The sequence below is a fragment of the Phyllobates terribilis genome, unplaced genomic scaffold (genome assembly GCF_046119375.1).
Source record: "Phyllobates terribilis strain yellow unplaced genomic scaffold, ASM4611937v1 Scaffold_2__4_contigs__length_985480577, whole genome shotgun sequence".
In the NCBI taxonomy this organism is placed as follows: domain Eukaryota; kingdom Metazoa; phylum Chordata; class Amphibia; order Anura; family Dendrobatidae; genus Phyllobates; species Phyllobates terribilis.
This window is the reverse complement of record NW_027362762.1, coordinates 130,479,443-130,493,936: the sequence shown is the minus strand read 5'-3', so window position 1 is coordinate 130,493,936 and position 14,494 is coordinate 130,479,443. Positions and strand designations below refer to the sequence as shown.

At 41.7% G+C, this 14,494-nt stretch overlaps 2 protein-coding genes across 7 annotated transcripts in view; one reads left to right on the top strand and one right to left on the bottom strand.

The window, feature by feature from the left end:
* Nucleotides 1–5,177, bottom strand: part of ATP7B (ATPase copper transporting beta) — a 163,504-nt gene extending 158,327 nt beyond the window's left edge. For 4 of the 6 annotated variants that reach the window (XM_073662630.1, XM_073662633.1, XM_073662632.1 and 1 more), the window contains exon 1: nt 4,990–5,176. The gene's annotated coding sequence lies outside the window, so the exon portion shown is untranslated. Of the gene's footprint in view, nt 1–4,989 lie in introns of all 6 variants that reach the window. The other 2 variants (XM_073662627.1, XM_073662628.1) reach the window with 1 other exon arrangement.
* Nucleotides 5,178–5,276: 99 nt separating this feature from the next.
* ALG11 (ALG11 alpha-1,2-mannosyltransferase) lies at nt 5,277–13,746 on the top strand. The gene is made up of 4 exons (XM_073669860.1): nt 5,277–5,411; nt 7,661–7,894; nt 10,073–10,998; nt 13,364–13,746. Exons 1-4 carry the CDS (start codon nt 5,383–5,385, stop codon nt 13,633–13,635), a joined length of 1,461 nt encoding a protein of 486 aa, XP_073525961.1. The 5' UTR covers nt 5,277–5,382; the 3' UTR covers nt 13,636–13,746.
* The last annotated feature ends 748 nt before the right edge of the window (nt 13,747–14,494 follow it).

The following is a 14,494-nucleotide window of genomic DNA, read 5'->3' as shown; positions in this document are numbered from 1 at the left end:
TCCAGTCCTCCCAAGACCTCCTGCTCTCCTCCACACTTATTCGTTCCTCACCCAATAGCCTCCAAGACTTTTCCCGAATAACCCCCATCCTCTGGAATTCTGTGCCCCAACACGTCCGACTATCTACCACACTTGGATCCTTCAGCCGGAACATGAAAACCCATCTCTTCAAGAAAGCCAACAGCCTGCCATGACCACGCTGCCTCCTCAACACCACCGGACCAGCGCCTCACCACCACCAGAGCTGCTGCAACCCCCCACCTACTGTCTCCTTCCCCATCATCCTGTAGAATGTAAACCCGCAAGGGCAGGGTCCTGTTCCCTCTGTACCAGTCTATCACTGTTTGTTACTGTAAGTGATATCTTTATTTTGTATGTAACCCCTTCTCATGTACAGCACCATGGAATCAATGGCGCTATATAAATAAATAATAATTTCTTGCGGACCCCGGGACAGGAACACATCAGAAACTTGTAGAAATAAAAAGACATTTCACAGCAACAAGACCTCTAATATGAGTCATACAGGTAGGTACAGATTTACATTTCTATCACCTGTATGCCCATATTAGAGGTCAGATAGGTGTCGGGGGGTGACAGATTTCCTTTAAAACCAAACAATACAGAAAAACCCCATTGGCCCATGCAGTATATGTGAGTATGAGTAACAGCTAGATCAATATATGAACATAGTAAGAAATCGTATAATACCTTAGTCAAAGTATATAAAACACACACACACACACACACGTGCCCAACATGAAATAAATATATTAGACCAATAGAACATTATATAGGCACTAAAAACTCTATAGAGCCCTCATTAACATCAAGATATGCATGTAATAAACATGATAAAGCTCATACATATGCCTCAATTCAAATGGTATACATAATACTTATCATGACAGATATACAGAGTCAACAAGGCTAAGAGTACCACCCATACACGACCAGAGTTGGGGTAAGGCCACGGCCCCACTATCAGTATTCGGTCAGTATTTTTTCTCAGGAGTGGGAGCCAAAACAGGTGAGGAACAATCAGAGAAGAGGTATTGTTAGAACCTTGCTCTTAGGATTTTTCCTTTGCTGGCCTATTTAATCCTGCTCCGCCCTTCTGGCTTTGCTGGACTTCATTGTATAACTACTTTCTAGCTAGCCTGTGCTCTGTATCTAACTCTGTTAGTTTGCTTGGTCTACGGACCTCTATGTTCTTTATATTTTGTTTGTTCGTCTGTCTGCTACTATTTCTGTTAGGAGGTGTCCCATTTTCCTCCCAGTCCTTAGTACTTGTAGGGATTCCTTCCCCACATCTATAGGTCTCCGTACAGACTAGCCGAGGACTTTAGCGGGTCTGATCGCAGGATCAGGTTCCCTGTTACATCGTAGGGATTCAGCTGAGTTCTATCGTAGGGACAGATTTCCTCTCTTTCCTTAGCTCTGGTAGCAGAACATAACAGGTATAGTAGAAACAAGTCACCAATTCTGCATTTATCACCCACTCCTGGGAAAAAATACTGACCAAATACTGAGTGGGACTGTGGACTAAAACTCAGACAACCCACGCCTATTGCTATGGTTCACAGCTTCTTCAGGGAAAGACTTTATTTTACTCACCTTGACCTGGTCCAGCACTGATTCTCCACCACTTCCCCTATCGTATCTTATTGCCAGCAGCGCTGATGTCATGTCGATATTGCTGCAGCCAATAACGGAGCTCAGCCTGAACTGATCACACACCTCACTGAGCTCACTGATTAGCTGCAGAGCTGTTGATGTGACATCAGTTATGCAGGCAATAAACAGAAGCTAGAGGAAGTGGTGGAGAATCAGTGCTGGACCAGGAGAGGGTGAGTAAAACCCAGTTGTTTTTTTTTGTTGTTTTTTTTAACACAATCTACAACTTGGGGACTGAATCCAGAAAACCAGTCCCTTATTCCAAGAGGAAGATCATTCAAGACACGTCAATGAATTTTTTTTTGTCCTGAATCTTATTTTTTTTAGTCTTTTTGGTCATTTCCTGAGCACTTTCATCGTAGTTTTTTTTCACTGCCAGTGTTTTTTTACTGGATTCGACAATGAAGAAGCCGCTAGTGATTTTTCAAGTGAAAACGTTGGGAAGACGCTCAAAAAGACGTTCAGGGGACTTCCAGGCGTCATTTGAGCCGTCTCATTGACTCGTATGGTAAAGCATAGAGCGTCTTCCAAGCTGAAAATGCCTGAAGAACTGTCAGCTCACTTCTCTTAGCCTCTTGACGTCTTTTGAAACCTTAAGCGGTTAAAAGATGCATAAAAGACTGAACATGTCAACAGCGAGTCGTTGTAACATAGAAAATGCATACGTTCACTGTTTTGAGGGCTGTTTCATGCAAAATCCATTGTGTGCACATAATTAAGGACTCTGTCCATTTAGTGGCTGTAGGTGAAACTTCATTCTTTGTCAGACTTATTGGTGCTTCACATTCATAGTAATTAATCCAATCAGTACCCATTTTTCACAAACCTGACTGATGTTTTGAATTAGTTCTATTTCTAGGCCCTGTTCACACATCACTTTTTCTTGTGCAATTTTTATTTTTTAATGACTAGCCCCTTGTCACATTATAGCCTGCGGTTGTTTTATTCTGGCTGATTGCAAAAAAATTAAATAATAATAAGTGAGAAACGTTCACGATCAATTGGGTTTGCAAGCCTTACTTTTCTATGAACGGAGTCCGGGATGGGAATGGACAGCACATGACCTGTGTTACACACTACTCTCTGAGCAGAAAACATAATAAATAATAATAATAAAAAAAAATTCTTTATGCCATGTTAAGGCACAGTATTTTGAGGTGTTAAAAAGATATGGCAAGTTTTTCCAAATGGAAACCGCGGCAGGAAAGTCTCCTTTTTTGGACAACTATTTTTTTTTCTGAAAAGGTTTTGAAGTTTTTTTGCAGCCGTTTTATTGGACAGTGCCTAGTTTGGAGTGGATTCCATCAGAATCAGCTTTAAAGAAACGACACATAATCTCCTCCTATGAAGAGCAGTGTAAAGCTCCGTTCCCACAATGAGCTTTTGGCGAGTTTTTGATGCTGCAGACTTTCTGCTCCATCTCTGCACCTATTATTTAAATTAGGGTACTTGCATTTTTTTTCAATGTTTTTATGTGATTTTTTTTTTTTTTTTACATGCGTTTTTATTGCTGCATCTTTTGTCTCTTATTTGGTATCATGCTTTAAACAAAGCTGCTTTGTTTTTTATACTTCTTGGAATTTGGTTTTGACAAAACGTTACTGATATACTTAAATGCGGATTACATGCGTTTTTGATACGTTTCTGCATGTGCATTTTTTATTTGCGGAATTTCTGCATCTATTGCAAGTCTATGGGGATAAAAAAAAAAAAACCACAGAAAACTTGGCGTACCCGCAAGAGAAATTCCCATGTTGCAAATCTGAAACACGCACCGCAGGTCAGTTTACGCTGATTAACCCCTTTCTGACATGTGCCGTACATGTACGCCACATGTTGGGTCTCCCCGGGTCTCATTGCCGGAGCCTGCACCTTTCCGGGGGCATGACAGCTGATCTAATCAGCTGTCATGTGCCCCTAACAGCCGCGGGTGGAATCACGACCCACCAGCGGCTGTTACCATGTTAAATGCAGCTGTCAATCTCCGATAGTGGCATTTAACATTGCAGCAGAGGAATAACGTCATTAGTCCCGTGACCGTGGGTCGCCGATGGGTTGGCATGATAACCCGGGGTCTGCAGGAGACCCCTGTGGTTGTCATTACCAGGAGGCCATCTATAAGCGCTACCCAGCGGTTGGCGCTCATAGCCAGTGAGCATTTCTGCTACACCCAGGTGAACTGATCATCGCAGCTTCTAGTCTCCTATGGAGTCTATTAAAGCAAGTGTAAAGTAAAAAAAAAAAAAAAGTTTAAAAATATATATAAAAGTTTAAATCTCCCCCTTTCACCCCATTCCCAAGATCCTAAAAAATGGAGACGCTACGGGTCTCGGAAAATGGCGACTTTTTTTTTTATTTTATTTTTTTTTAAACAAACTTTGGATTTTTTTTTCACCTCTTAAATAAAAATGAACCTATACATGTTTGGTATCTACAAACTCATAATGACCTGGGGAATAATAATGGCAGGTCAGTTTTAGCATTTAGTGAACATGGTAAAATAAATACCCAAAAAACAACTGTGGAATTGCACTTTTTTTTTAAATTTCACCGCACTTGGAATTTTTTTCCCATTTTCCAGTGCACGATATGGTAAAGCCAATGGTGTCGTTCAAAAGTACAACTCGTCTTGCAAAAAATAAGCCCTCACATGGCCATAAAAATAAAAAAAATTATGGCTCTGGAAAGAAAGGGAGCAAAAAAACGAAAACCAGAAAATGGCCCCAGGGGTGAAGGGTTAAAGATTAAAAAAAAAACAAAAAAAACAACAACAGCGGGCCTGAGATTTGTTCTGAACATCCCATCCACTTTGCTGGAAGTGTATGAAGCAGCATTTTTGACACAGAAAAAAAAAAAAAATCACCAAAAATTTGTCACGGACACACAAGCATGAAATGAAGTGCCGGTACCGATACAGATATATCATGGACGACTCCAAATACATCAAAAGGTCGTAGTAATTACAGAAATAACCAAGGTCTGATAACGGTAATGGTACAATAATAATTACTGACTATAAGCCCTCACATATACATTATATATATATATATATATATATATATATTAGATTTCTATATACAGTATATATGAATATTCATGCACAATATAAATATATATAAAAAAAGTGTGTAGACACATATATATATATATATATACATACACACACACACTTTTTATATAGCTATGCTCTGCAGGTATATACACATATAGTAAACTTTGAGTGTATATATAGATATACACACATTATACATAATACATATATCTCGGGTGCTTGGCAATATCGCTATAAGGTGGCTGTATGTCGGTGATTACCTAGCGAGTCCCCGCTCTGCTCCAGCACAACGTCAGCGCTGCTGCCATTGACTAGTGTGTGCAGAGCCGGTGACCTCTGGACTCCCGCACCCCGCCGCCGCCGCCGCCTCTGCCATCAGTGCTGAGCACATGTCAGCCTTTATGAGTGAGGCATTGGTTTCCCCGGCAGCCGGGCAGGCTGCGCTCAGGTAAGGTGTACGCCCCACACTGACTCCCCACCCCCTCTGATGTCAGTCATCTGTAGACCACGCCTCTCTCGCAGGGCCACGCCCCTCCACTATGTACATGGAGAGTTGGATCTTTGCGTGTGTCGTCACGACGCAGTTACGTCATCAGGACGCGCCCGGCAGTGGTTTCACTTTGCTGTGACGTGTAGGCTCCTGTCATGTAGTCATGGCGCTGTGCTTGTGTTCTCTGTTACGGTGAGCCGCTGTGTGTATCTGATAGCCGCGGGTGCAGTCTTGGCTGGGGCGTTGTCGTGTGGGGTGAATGTATTTCCACTGTATCTGTAGGGAAGCTGCTGTAATGTAGTGTTGTCATTGTTTATAGTCCTAGCAATGGGCTATAATGATCAGTAATATACACGGTATCCATAGCAGCAATGTCAGGGCTGACAGCAGCAGTGGCGCCTCCCTCTGTATTGGGGTCCTGTTGATGGTCGCTGGTTCCGGCTGTGCCCCACAGTCACTATAGCCTAATTGTGCTGCAGAGCAGGATCTCCACATGCTGATTGCCTGTTATAAGGAGCTGATTTTCCAGTAACTTAAGAAAATAATCCACAAGGAAAAAATGTTACAAAAAGCTGATACAATATCTGTCACTTTACTTCCTCTAGCTCTGCTGTCACTCTGGTGGTCCCCACCAGTATCTGCGCATACACAAGATGTCGTCACTGTGTGAAGAGGCCGGTGGGGACCTCCATACCAGCTGCACTGGAGTGGGAGGCATTAACCCCTTTATGATTGAGTGATTTTGCATTTCTTGCAGTTAGTTTTCCTTTGCTTCTTCCAGAAGCCATATCTTTTTATTATTTTTTTTCAACTACATAAGTCATATTTGTCGTGCTTATTGTGGGATGAGTGTTTTGAGTTACTCCATCCATTTCACCATACAATGTACTAACCAAAAAAAGACATAATTATGACATTTAAAAATAAATAAATGAACAAGACGTTATATGGCTAGGTGGATGGAAAATACCATATAAAAATACCAGAGCCCCCTGATTCTGCTGTTTCTTTACCATCTTGTGCTGCGTTGCTCCATTGCAGAGATATTCATATTTGCTGCACTGCTTTTGGAGTGCAGTATGTGAAATCTCTGCTTGCAGACCAACTAGGCATTTATTCAGAGTTTTCTCTGGGAACGTGCACTTTAGCTCCTCACTTCTAGACACAGCCACACAGTTTGGCAGCTCCTGAGACTGCTAGGTCAGCAGCTGAGCTGTGATTGCTCCAAAATCTACAAATGTGAATGCTTCTGCAAGTGACAGGTTCAAATTGAAGGGTTAACAGGGTGTTGATAGGTTACTACTTTTTTCATACCATCTTTTTTTAAACAAAGTGCCAGTGTTGTCAGTTTTTGTTTTTTTCCCACATCAAGTGTGATAATAGAATAAATAATCAGTGTTTAGTTGATTGTTATGCAGGAACCTGCCAGATTCTGCTATTCCAGACAGTTATGAAATGCCTATAAAGGTGTTCCTACTCCTCCCTTAACTGCAGATATTAGGGGAGAGAAGGATCAGTCATGTTGGACTTTAGCATGCCCAATCATTTGCACATGGTTTCTTTCGCCCCTTTGAAAACACATCCAGCTGTGTACGGGGAATTGGGAGAGGTAGCTGTCACCTGCCATCTATGGAGTACAGAAATGAGTTGGCAAAGTCTTTATGTAATCCTAGCCTTTACCACTCCCTTAAGTTTTATCCTCTTAATATATTGCAGTCATCATATTATAAAGCACTGTGTACTTAGAATTTCTCATTTTGCCCTTCTACCTAGATGATTTTTCTCTTTTCTCTGTTCTACGTAGAAACAGGAAGTCTCTTGTCCCTGCATTTATCATTCCCCTCTTCACCTCCTGACCCAGCTGCTCCCTCCTCCCCCATGTCAGAGACTTTGCAGTGTAAGGGCATGCTCCCACTTGCGATGCAAGTATTTATTGGATTGCACTCGCCCCAATGTTACCCTATGGGGCAGCTCACATCTGCGATTATTTTCTCATGCCGATTTGGCATGTGAAAACAATCGCAGCATGCTGTGATTGCATCCGCAAACCGGATTGCACGCACCCATATAAGCCTATGGGTGCGTGTGAAATATTGCACTGCACTTAGATATCACCTCCTGTTTCTACATAGAGCTTAGAAGGATTCAGCTAGTCTGATTTTAATCACGTGATGTCATAGACCTAATGGAAAAAGGAAGAATTATCTGGGTAGAAAGGCAAAATGAGCAATTGTAAGTGCACAGTGCTATATAATATGATGACTCCAATATTTCAAGAGGATAAATGTTTATGGGAGGAGTGCTCCTTTAAGCGAAGCACAGCTATGATATTGTTGAATCTAACAAAAGTTGCTTTGTATTGTGTGACTTTATACTGAAAAGCTGATATTATTATACTGTATATTAATCTTTTGTCATTTGTTTCCCTCCCCCCTTTCAAGCATGCTGACATCACTCTTCATTCCTGCACTTATTGTCAGTGTCACCATCAGTTTCCTGTTATTTGTTCTTCTCCTTTGTGTCCGATTCTGGGTTGCAAAGAAGAGGGCAGCATCTGTACAACTCGACAAAGATGGCAAAGAGCTGAAAGTAGTGGCTTTCTTTCATCCATACTGCAATGCAGGAGGTGGAGGAGAAAGGGTGCTATGGTGTGCACTGCGTGCTTTACAGACAAGGTATAGAAAAAATAATAACCGTAATCAGACTTTTACTTAATTGCGCTTAAAGGGATTTTCTGACTTGTTTAACACTGACAGCAGCAAGCCATAAGGATGATAAAAGAAAAGAACATACACTCCCCTCGCAAATCTGCTCCTTTCTCCACGGCTGTTGGCGGACCACTAGTGATTACAATAAAACCACCAGTCACCAGTCTGCATCGAGATTGGTGGTCAGGACATCCTCTCTTACAATCCAAAAGAAAGCCCTTGTATATGTGTGTATATATATATATATATCACAGTACAGACCAAAAGTTTGGACACATCTCATTTAAAGATTTTTCTGTATTTTCATGACTTTGAAAATTGTATATTCACACTGAAGGCATCAAAACTATGAATTAACACATGTGGAATTATATACTTAATAAAAAAGTATGAAACAACTGAAAATATGTCTTATATTCTAGGTTCTTCAAAGTAGCCACCTTTTGCTTTGATGACTTCTTTGCACACTCTTGGCATTCTCTTGATGAGCTTCAAGAGGTGGTCACCGGAAATGGTTTTCACTTCACAGGTGTGCCCTGTCAGGTTTAATAAGTGGGATTTCTTGCCTTATAAATGGGGTTGGGACCATCAGTTGTGTTGTGCAGAAGTCAGGTGGATACACAGCTGATAGTCCTACTGAATAGACTGTTAGCTTTTTTCTTGCCATAATACAAATTCTATGTAAAGAAAAACGAGTGGCCATCATTACTTTAAGAAATGAAGGTCAGTCAGTCCGAAAAATTGGGCAAACTTTGAAAGTGTCCCCAAGTGCAGTTGCAAAAACCATCAAGGGTTACAAAGAAACTGGCTTGCATGAGGACCGCCCCAGGAAAGGAAGACCAAGAGTCACCTCTGCTTCTGAGGATAAGTTTATCCGAGTCACCAGCCTCAGAAATCGCAGGTTAACAGCAGCTCAGATTAGAGACTAGGTCAATGCCACACAGAGTTCTAGCAGCAGACACATCTCTTCAACAACTGTTAAGATGAGACTTTGTGCAGCAGGCCTTCATGGTAAAATAGCTGCTAGGAAACCACTGCTAAGGACAGGCAATAAGCAGAAGAGACTTGTTTGGGCTAAAGAACACAAGGAATGGACAATAAACCAGTGGAAATCTGTGCTTTGGTCTGATGAGTCCAAATTTGAGATCTTTGGTTCCAACCACTGTGTCTTTGTGCGACGCAGAAAAGGTGAACGGATGGACTCTACATGCCTGGTTCCCACCGTGAAGCATGGAGGAGGAGGTGTGATGGTGTGGGGGTGCTTTGCTGGTGACACTGTTGGGGATTTATTCAAAATTGAAGGCATACTGAACCTGCATGGCTACCACAGCATCTTGCAGCGGCATGCTATTCCATCCGGTTTGCGTTTAGTTGGACCATCATTTATTTTTTAACAGGACAATGACCCCAAACACACCTCCAGGCTGTGTAAGGGCTATTTGACCAAGCAGGAGAGTGATGGGGTGCTACGCCAGATGACCTGGCCTCCACAGTCACCAGACCTGAACCCAATCGAGATGGTTTGGGGTGAGCTGGCCCGCAGAGTGAAGGCAAAAGGGCCAACAAGTGCTAAGCATCTCTGGGAACTCCTTCAAGATTGTTGGAAGACCATTTCCGGTGACTACCTCTTGAAGCTCATCAAGAGAATGCCAAGAGTGTGCAAAGCAGTCATCAAAGCAAAAGATGGCTACTTTGAAGAACCTAGAATATAAGACATATTTTCAGTTGTTTCACACTTTTTTGTTAAGTGTATAATTCCACATGTGTTAATTCATAGTTTTGATTCCTTCAGTGTGAATGTACAATTTTCATAGTCATGAAAATACAGAAAAATCTTTAAATGAGAAGGTGTGTCCAAACTTTTGGTCTGTACTGTATATATACATAGCAGGGCCTCTCTTACAGTCTGGCGGAGACCGTTGGAATAGCAGCACTGGAGCAGGGAGCAGATTTGTTGGTTGAGTATATCTTCTTTTTTATTCCCATGGCTTACTGCTGCTGTCATTTTTATTTTTTCTTATAACACAGAAAGCCCTTTTAACTGTAGTCTTTGATTATATTGATACAAGTTTTGAAATCTTAAAGCGATTGGTGATAATTCCAGTCATATCAGTTTTGGCTTAATTTTCTTTTATTGTTTTGTAGGTACAAAAATGCGGTGTATGTTGTGTACACTGGTGACAAAGACGTCTCGGGAGAGGACATCCTTAATGGGGCAGTTGGCAGATTCAATATAAAGTTAAACTACCCTGTTAAGTTTGTTTTTCTAAAAAAACGTTACCTGGTAGAAGACAGACTTTATCCACATTTCACCCTGCTGGGACAGAGTTTGGGATCCATTGTTTTAGGCTGGGAGGCTCTGGTAAAATGCGTGCCTGATATTTATATTGATTCAATGGGCTATGCATTTACATTACCTTTATTCAAGTACCTCGGGGGCTGTCGTGTGGGCTGCTACGTGCATTACCCAACCATCAGTACAGACATGCTGTCTGTTGTCCGGGACCATAGTGCTAGATTCAACAATGCCGCTTTCATTTCCAACAACCCTGTTCTGAGCAGACTGAAACTGATTTACTATATCTTGTTTGCACTTATATACGGCTGGGTTGGATCTTGCAGTGATATAGTAATGGTTAACTCCACATGGACCTTCAACCACGTCTTGGAATTATGGAAATGCAGTGATCGCATCAGTATTGTATATCCACCCTGTGATGTAAAGACCTTTTTAGATATCGAATTGAATCAGAAGCAAGAGAGAAAAGCGCACTCTTTGGTGTCTATTGGTCAGTTTAGGCCAGAGAAGGACCACAAACTGCAGATTCGTGCATTTAGTACTTTACTGGCAAAGAAAACTGCGGAAGAAAGAGAAAATCTGAAACTCATTCTTATCGGGGGTTGTCGCAATAAACAAGATGAGCTCCGCGTAGCCGAACTGAAGAAACTTAGTGCAGACCTTAGACTTCCTGTGGAGTTTAAAGTTAATGTTCCTTTTGAAGAACTGAAGAAACATCTCGGTGAAGCCACCATTGGTCTACATACAATGTGGAATGAGCACTTTGGAATTGGTAAGAATCTATTGGGGAAACCCTTTAGCTTTATAAGGAACCTGTTTGCTTTGTTCATCCTCTATTCCATGACATTAACGAGGCACTTACATTTAATAAAAAAATATAGATGAATGTGTATATGTATGTAATGTAGTGTGAGTATATTAATATACTCACCTACCGCCACTCTCTCTGCTGTCCAGCGTCGTTCTGCTCCTCTTTTCAGTGATGTCACCGTAGTTGAGATTAGCCAGCTCCCTCTATGCTGTGTGTGTGACCTGGAAAACTTTTAGGCCACAACCCCGGTATCCGTATTCAGTCAGTATTTTTTTTCTCAGGAGTGGGAGCCAAAACCAGGTGAGGAACTATAGAGAAAAGGTATAATAGAAACAAGTGCACCAATTCTGCATTTATCACCTACTTCTGGTTTTGTCTCCCACTCCTGAGAAAAAATACTGACCAAATACTGATAGTGGGGCTGTGGCCTTACAATGTAAGTCTATGCAGCCTTATTCTGACTCTCCATAGACTTAGATTGTAAAAGCCGCCACTTCCAGGTTACACAGAGCGCAGCGTGACCCAGAGGAGTCGGCAGAGCAGTGACGTCACTGAGAAGGGGAGAACAGCGCTGGACACTGGCGAGACCAGTGGTAGGCGAGTATATTAATACTGACACTACATTGCATGCACATATACACACATTTAATAAATATAAATGGGAGTGCTTCTTTAATATGTATACAAAGATGCCTGTGTATGTTTTGAATGAGTCCTAACCTGGGGGAAAAAAATCATCAGTTTTGCACTGTTTGTGTAGATTACCCTCTATTTGAGTCATTGCTCAATAGACACCTCCTTAACCTGTGCTATTTCATTTCAGCAGAGTGCCAAGCATAGTGGGGGATGTCAGTGAGCTGAAACTTAGGTGCTTAGATGACTCTTGTTATGTGATCTGAATACTGCGTGCAACACTTTCAAAGTATTTTTTTTGTGGGTTCTCACTGGCACAGGGTTTCTTTCTAAACATTTTAATGTCATGGATCACAAGATGGCTGCAGCTAATAATGCAAAAATGTAATGATGGCTTCCCTTTAATTATTAAAGAAGCGCTCCTGTCCCATGAAGATTTTTCTTTCTAAATCTGTGTTTGTGCATATAGTGTAGTGCGTGTTTATTCTACTCACCTACCGCCGCCTTCTCCAGTATCCAGCGCCAGTCTTCTCAGTGACATCACTGCTCTACATACGCTCCGCATGACGGAAGTGGCTATTACAATGTATGGAGCATCAGAATGAGGTCTCATAGGCTTTCATTGTAAAAGAGACTTGCAGCTCATTCATAGAGCACAGAATGAGCTGGACAGTACGAAGAGCGGTGATGTCACTCAAAAAAGGAGCACAACGGGGCTGGATACCTGATAACTTGGTGGTAGGTGAGTATAGTAAAACACTGACTCTACACTAAATACATATACACACAGATTTAGTGAAAAAAAAAATCTTCATGGGAGTGCATCTTTTATGTAAAGGGGACTTGCTGACTACTCATTTCAATAGCTAAGCCCGCACCTTTCTCTGTCACGGCTGATGTGAAAGTGGTTGGCTTGGCTAATTGCGCTTTATAATAGCTAACACCTTTCACACACAGAACTGGTTATTTGACCACACAAGGAACGCTGTCACATGTTGAACACAAATCCGCAGCAGACCTGCCAGGACCTGGGACCAGAGGGTGTAGCTGAAGCGCACAGCACCTTTCTTTAAGAGCTGATTGCGTAAAACTTTGCATTCTGTAATGAATAGTCAGCTAGCTTAATTTTGAACTTTTTTTTTGCAGTTTTGTCCTGTCCACTGCCTTGTTTAAATTAATGAGATAGTCCAGTACCTATTCTAATAAGACAGGTGCCCCATATCTGTCAATTGTGCATGCATCTTGGCTGGTAACAGTAGAAATGAACCAAAGTAAGTCTTTAATGAGGTGACTAAGAACATTATTGCTAGTTTTCTAATGTAGCTACTATGTTGTGCAGACACCCATTAGCTACTGCTACTACTCCTTTAAGGCTTTTCCCACAGTTAACCTTTCTGGCATTTCTCATGATAAGACCCTGACTTATCATGAAAATGCTGTAATCTCTTGTATAAGGAGGGACCATAGTAGGGCTTGTTTGTTATGGTTTTCCTGTAGACTAGCTAACTATCCAGTCTTATCTTGCAGTCTGTAAAATGTTGATCTGACGTCTTAATGCCCATCATGCTACCTAGATCCCTATAAGTTACCATTGCCTAGGACCGAGGATGACATTTTTAGTTAATGTTGTATGCTCATCTGTCTATATAGTAGATGTAAAATAACCTTTTCCTTGAATTATTTATCTTTACAGGAGTGGTGGAGTGCATGGCAGCGGGAACAATCATTCTGGCTCATAATTCTGGAGGTCCCAAACTTGACATTGTCATCCCATATGACGGCCATGACACCGGGTATTTGGCAGACAGTGAGGAGAGCTATGCTGCTGCTATGGACCGTATCCTGTCTATGTCCGAAGACAACAGGCTACAGATCAGGCAGAGCGCTCGACGCTCTGTCTCTAGATTCTCGGACCAGGAGTTTGAAGTCAATTTCATTTCTGCTACTGAGCTACTATTTAAATAAGGCAGGACCATTGGGGGAGATAATATGTATATAGTGAGGGTGACAGTAAGGAAGGGTGTAAAATATTTTTCTACTGAATCAATAGTGTGTATTAAATGTGATTAACCCCTATCCTATACCGTTGTCTGGTATGTTTCTAGATTATCCATACAGTACTGTGCAAATGGGATAACTTGCTCAATTTCACTAGATTAGAAATAACTATACATATAAATCTATTGCACATGCTTCCATCCATTTGACTCCTAATTCTGTAGCATTTATATTTTTGTCAGGATACAATGCAATTTTTAGAAAAAATTTTAATATGATGGGCATTAGTGTTGAGCGAGCACTAAAATGCTCGGGTGCTTGAAGCTCGGGCCGAGCTCGCCGTGATACTCGGGTGCTCGACCCGAGCAACGAGCCCAATGTTAGTCTATGGGAGACTCGAGCATTTTTGCGGCGGCTCCCCCGGCAGTCTTTTAAAAGCCTAACAAGTGCCCAAAACGATAGTGACAGTGCTCAAATGACATGGGGACAGCATGGGGATCGCCCCAGGAAGCATTTCTGACCCCCAGGTCACTGCTGTCAACAACGTGGTCAGAGGTATTAATACACTTTTACAGGCTCAAAATAAAACGTTCAAAAACGAAAGTGAAAGTGCTTTCCTGTGAAATATGTTAAGGATAGTGTTGAGCGATATCTTCCGATATCAGGAAATATCGTATTGGATTGGATCGGACCGATACCCAAAAAGTATCGGATATCGCCGATTCCGATACAGGAAACCAATGCAAGTCAATGGGACACAAATATCGGAATGAAAATAAACCCTTTCTTTCCTTGTAGGTTAATTCTACATGAAGGAAAACAACTA

What these genes read in the sequence shown, in the direction of transcription:
- ALG11 (XM_073669860.1), top strand. Translation starts at nt 5,383, where the DNA reads ATGGCGCTGTGCTTGTGTTCTCTGTTACG. An exon ending in TGCTTGTGTTCTCTGTTACG is followed by an intron (nt 5,412 to 7,660) that starts GTGAGCCGCTGT and finishes CCCCCTTTCAAG; the next exon opens with CATGCTGACATCACTCTTCA. An exon ending in GAATGAGCACTTTGGAATTG is followed by an intron (nt 10,999 to 13,363) that starts GTAAGAATCTAT and finishes TTATCTTTACAG; the next exon opens with GAGTGGTGGAGTGCATGGCA.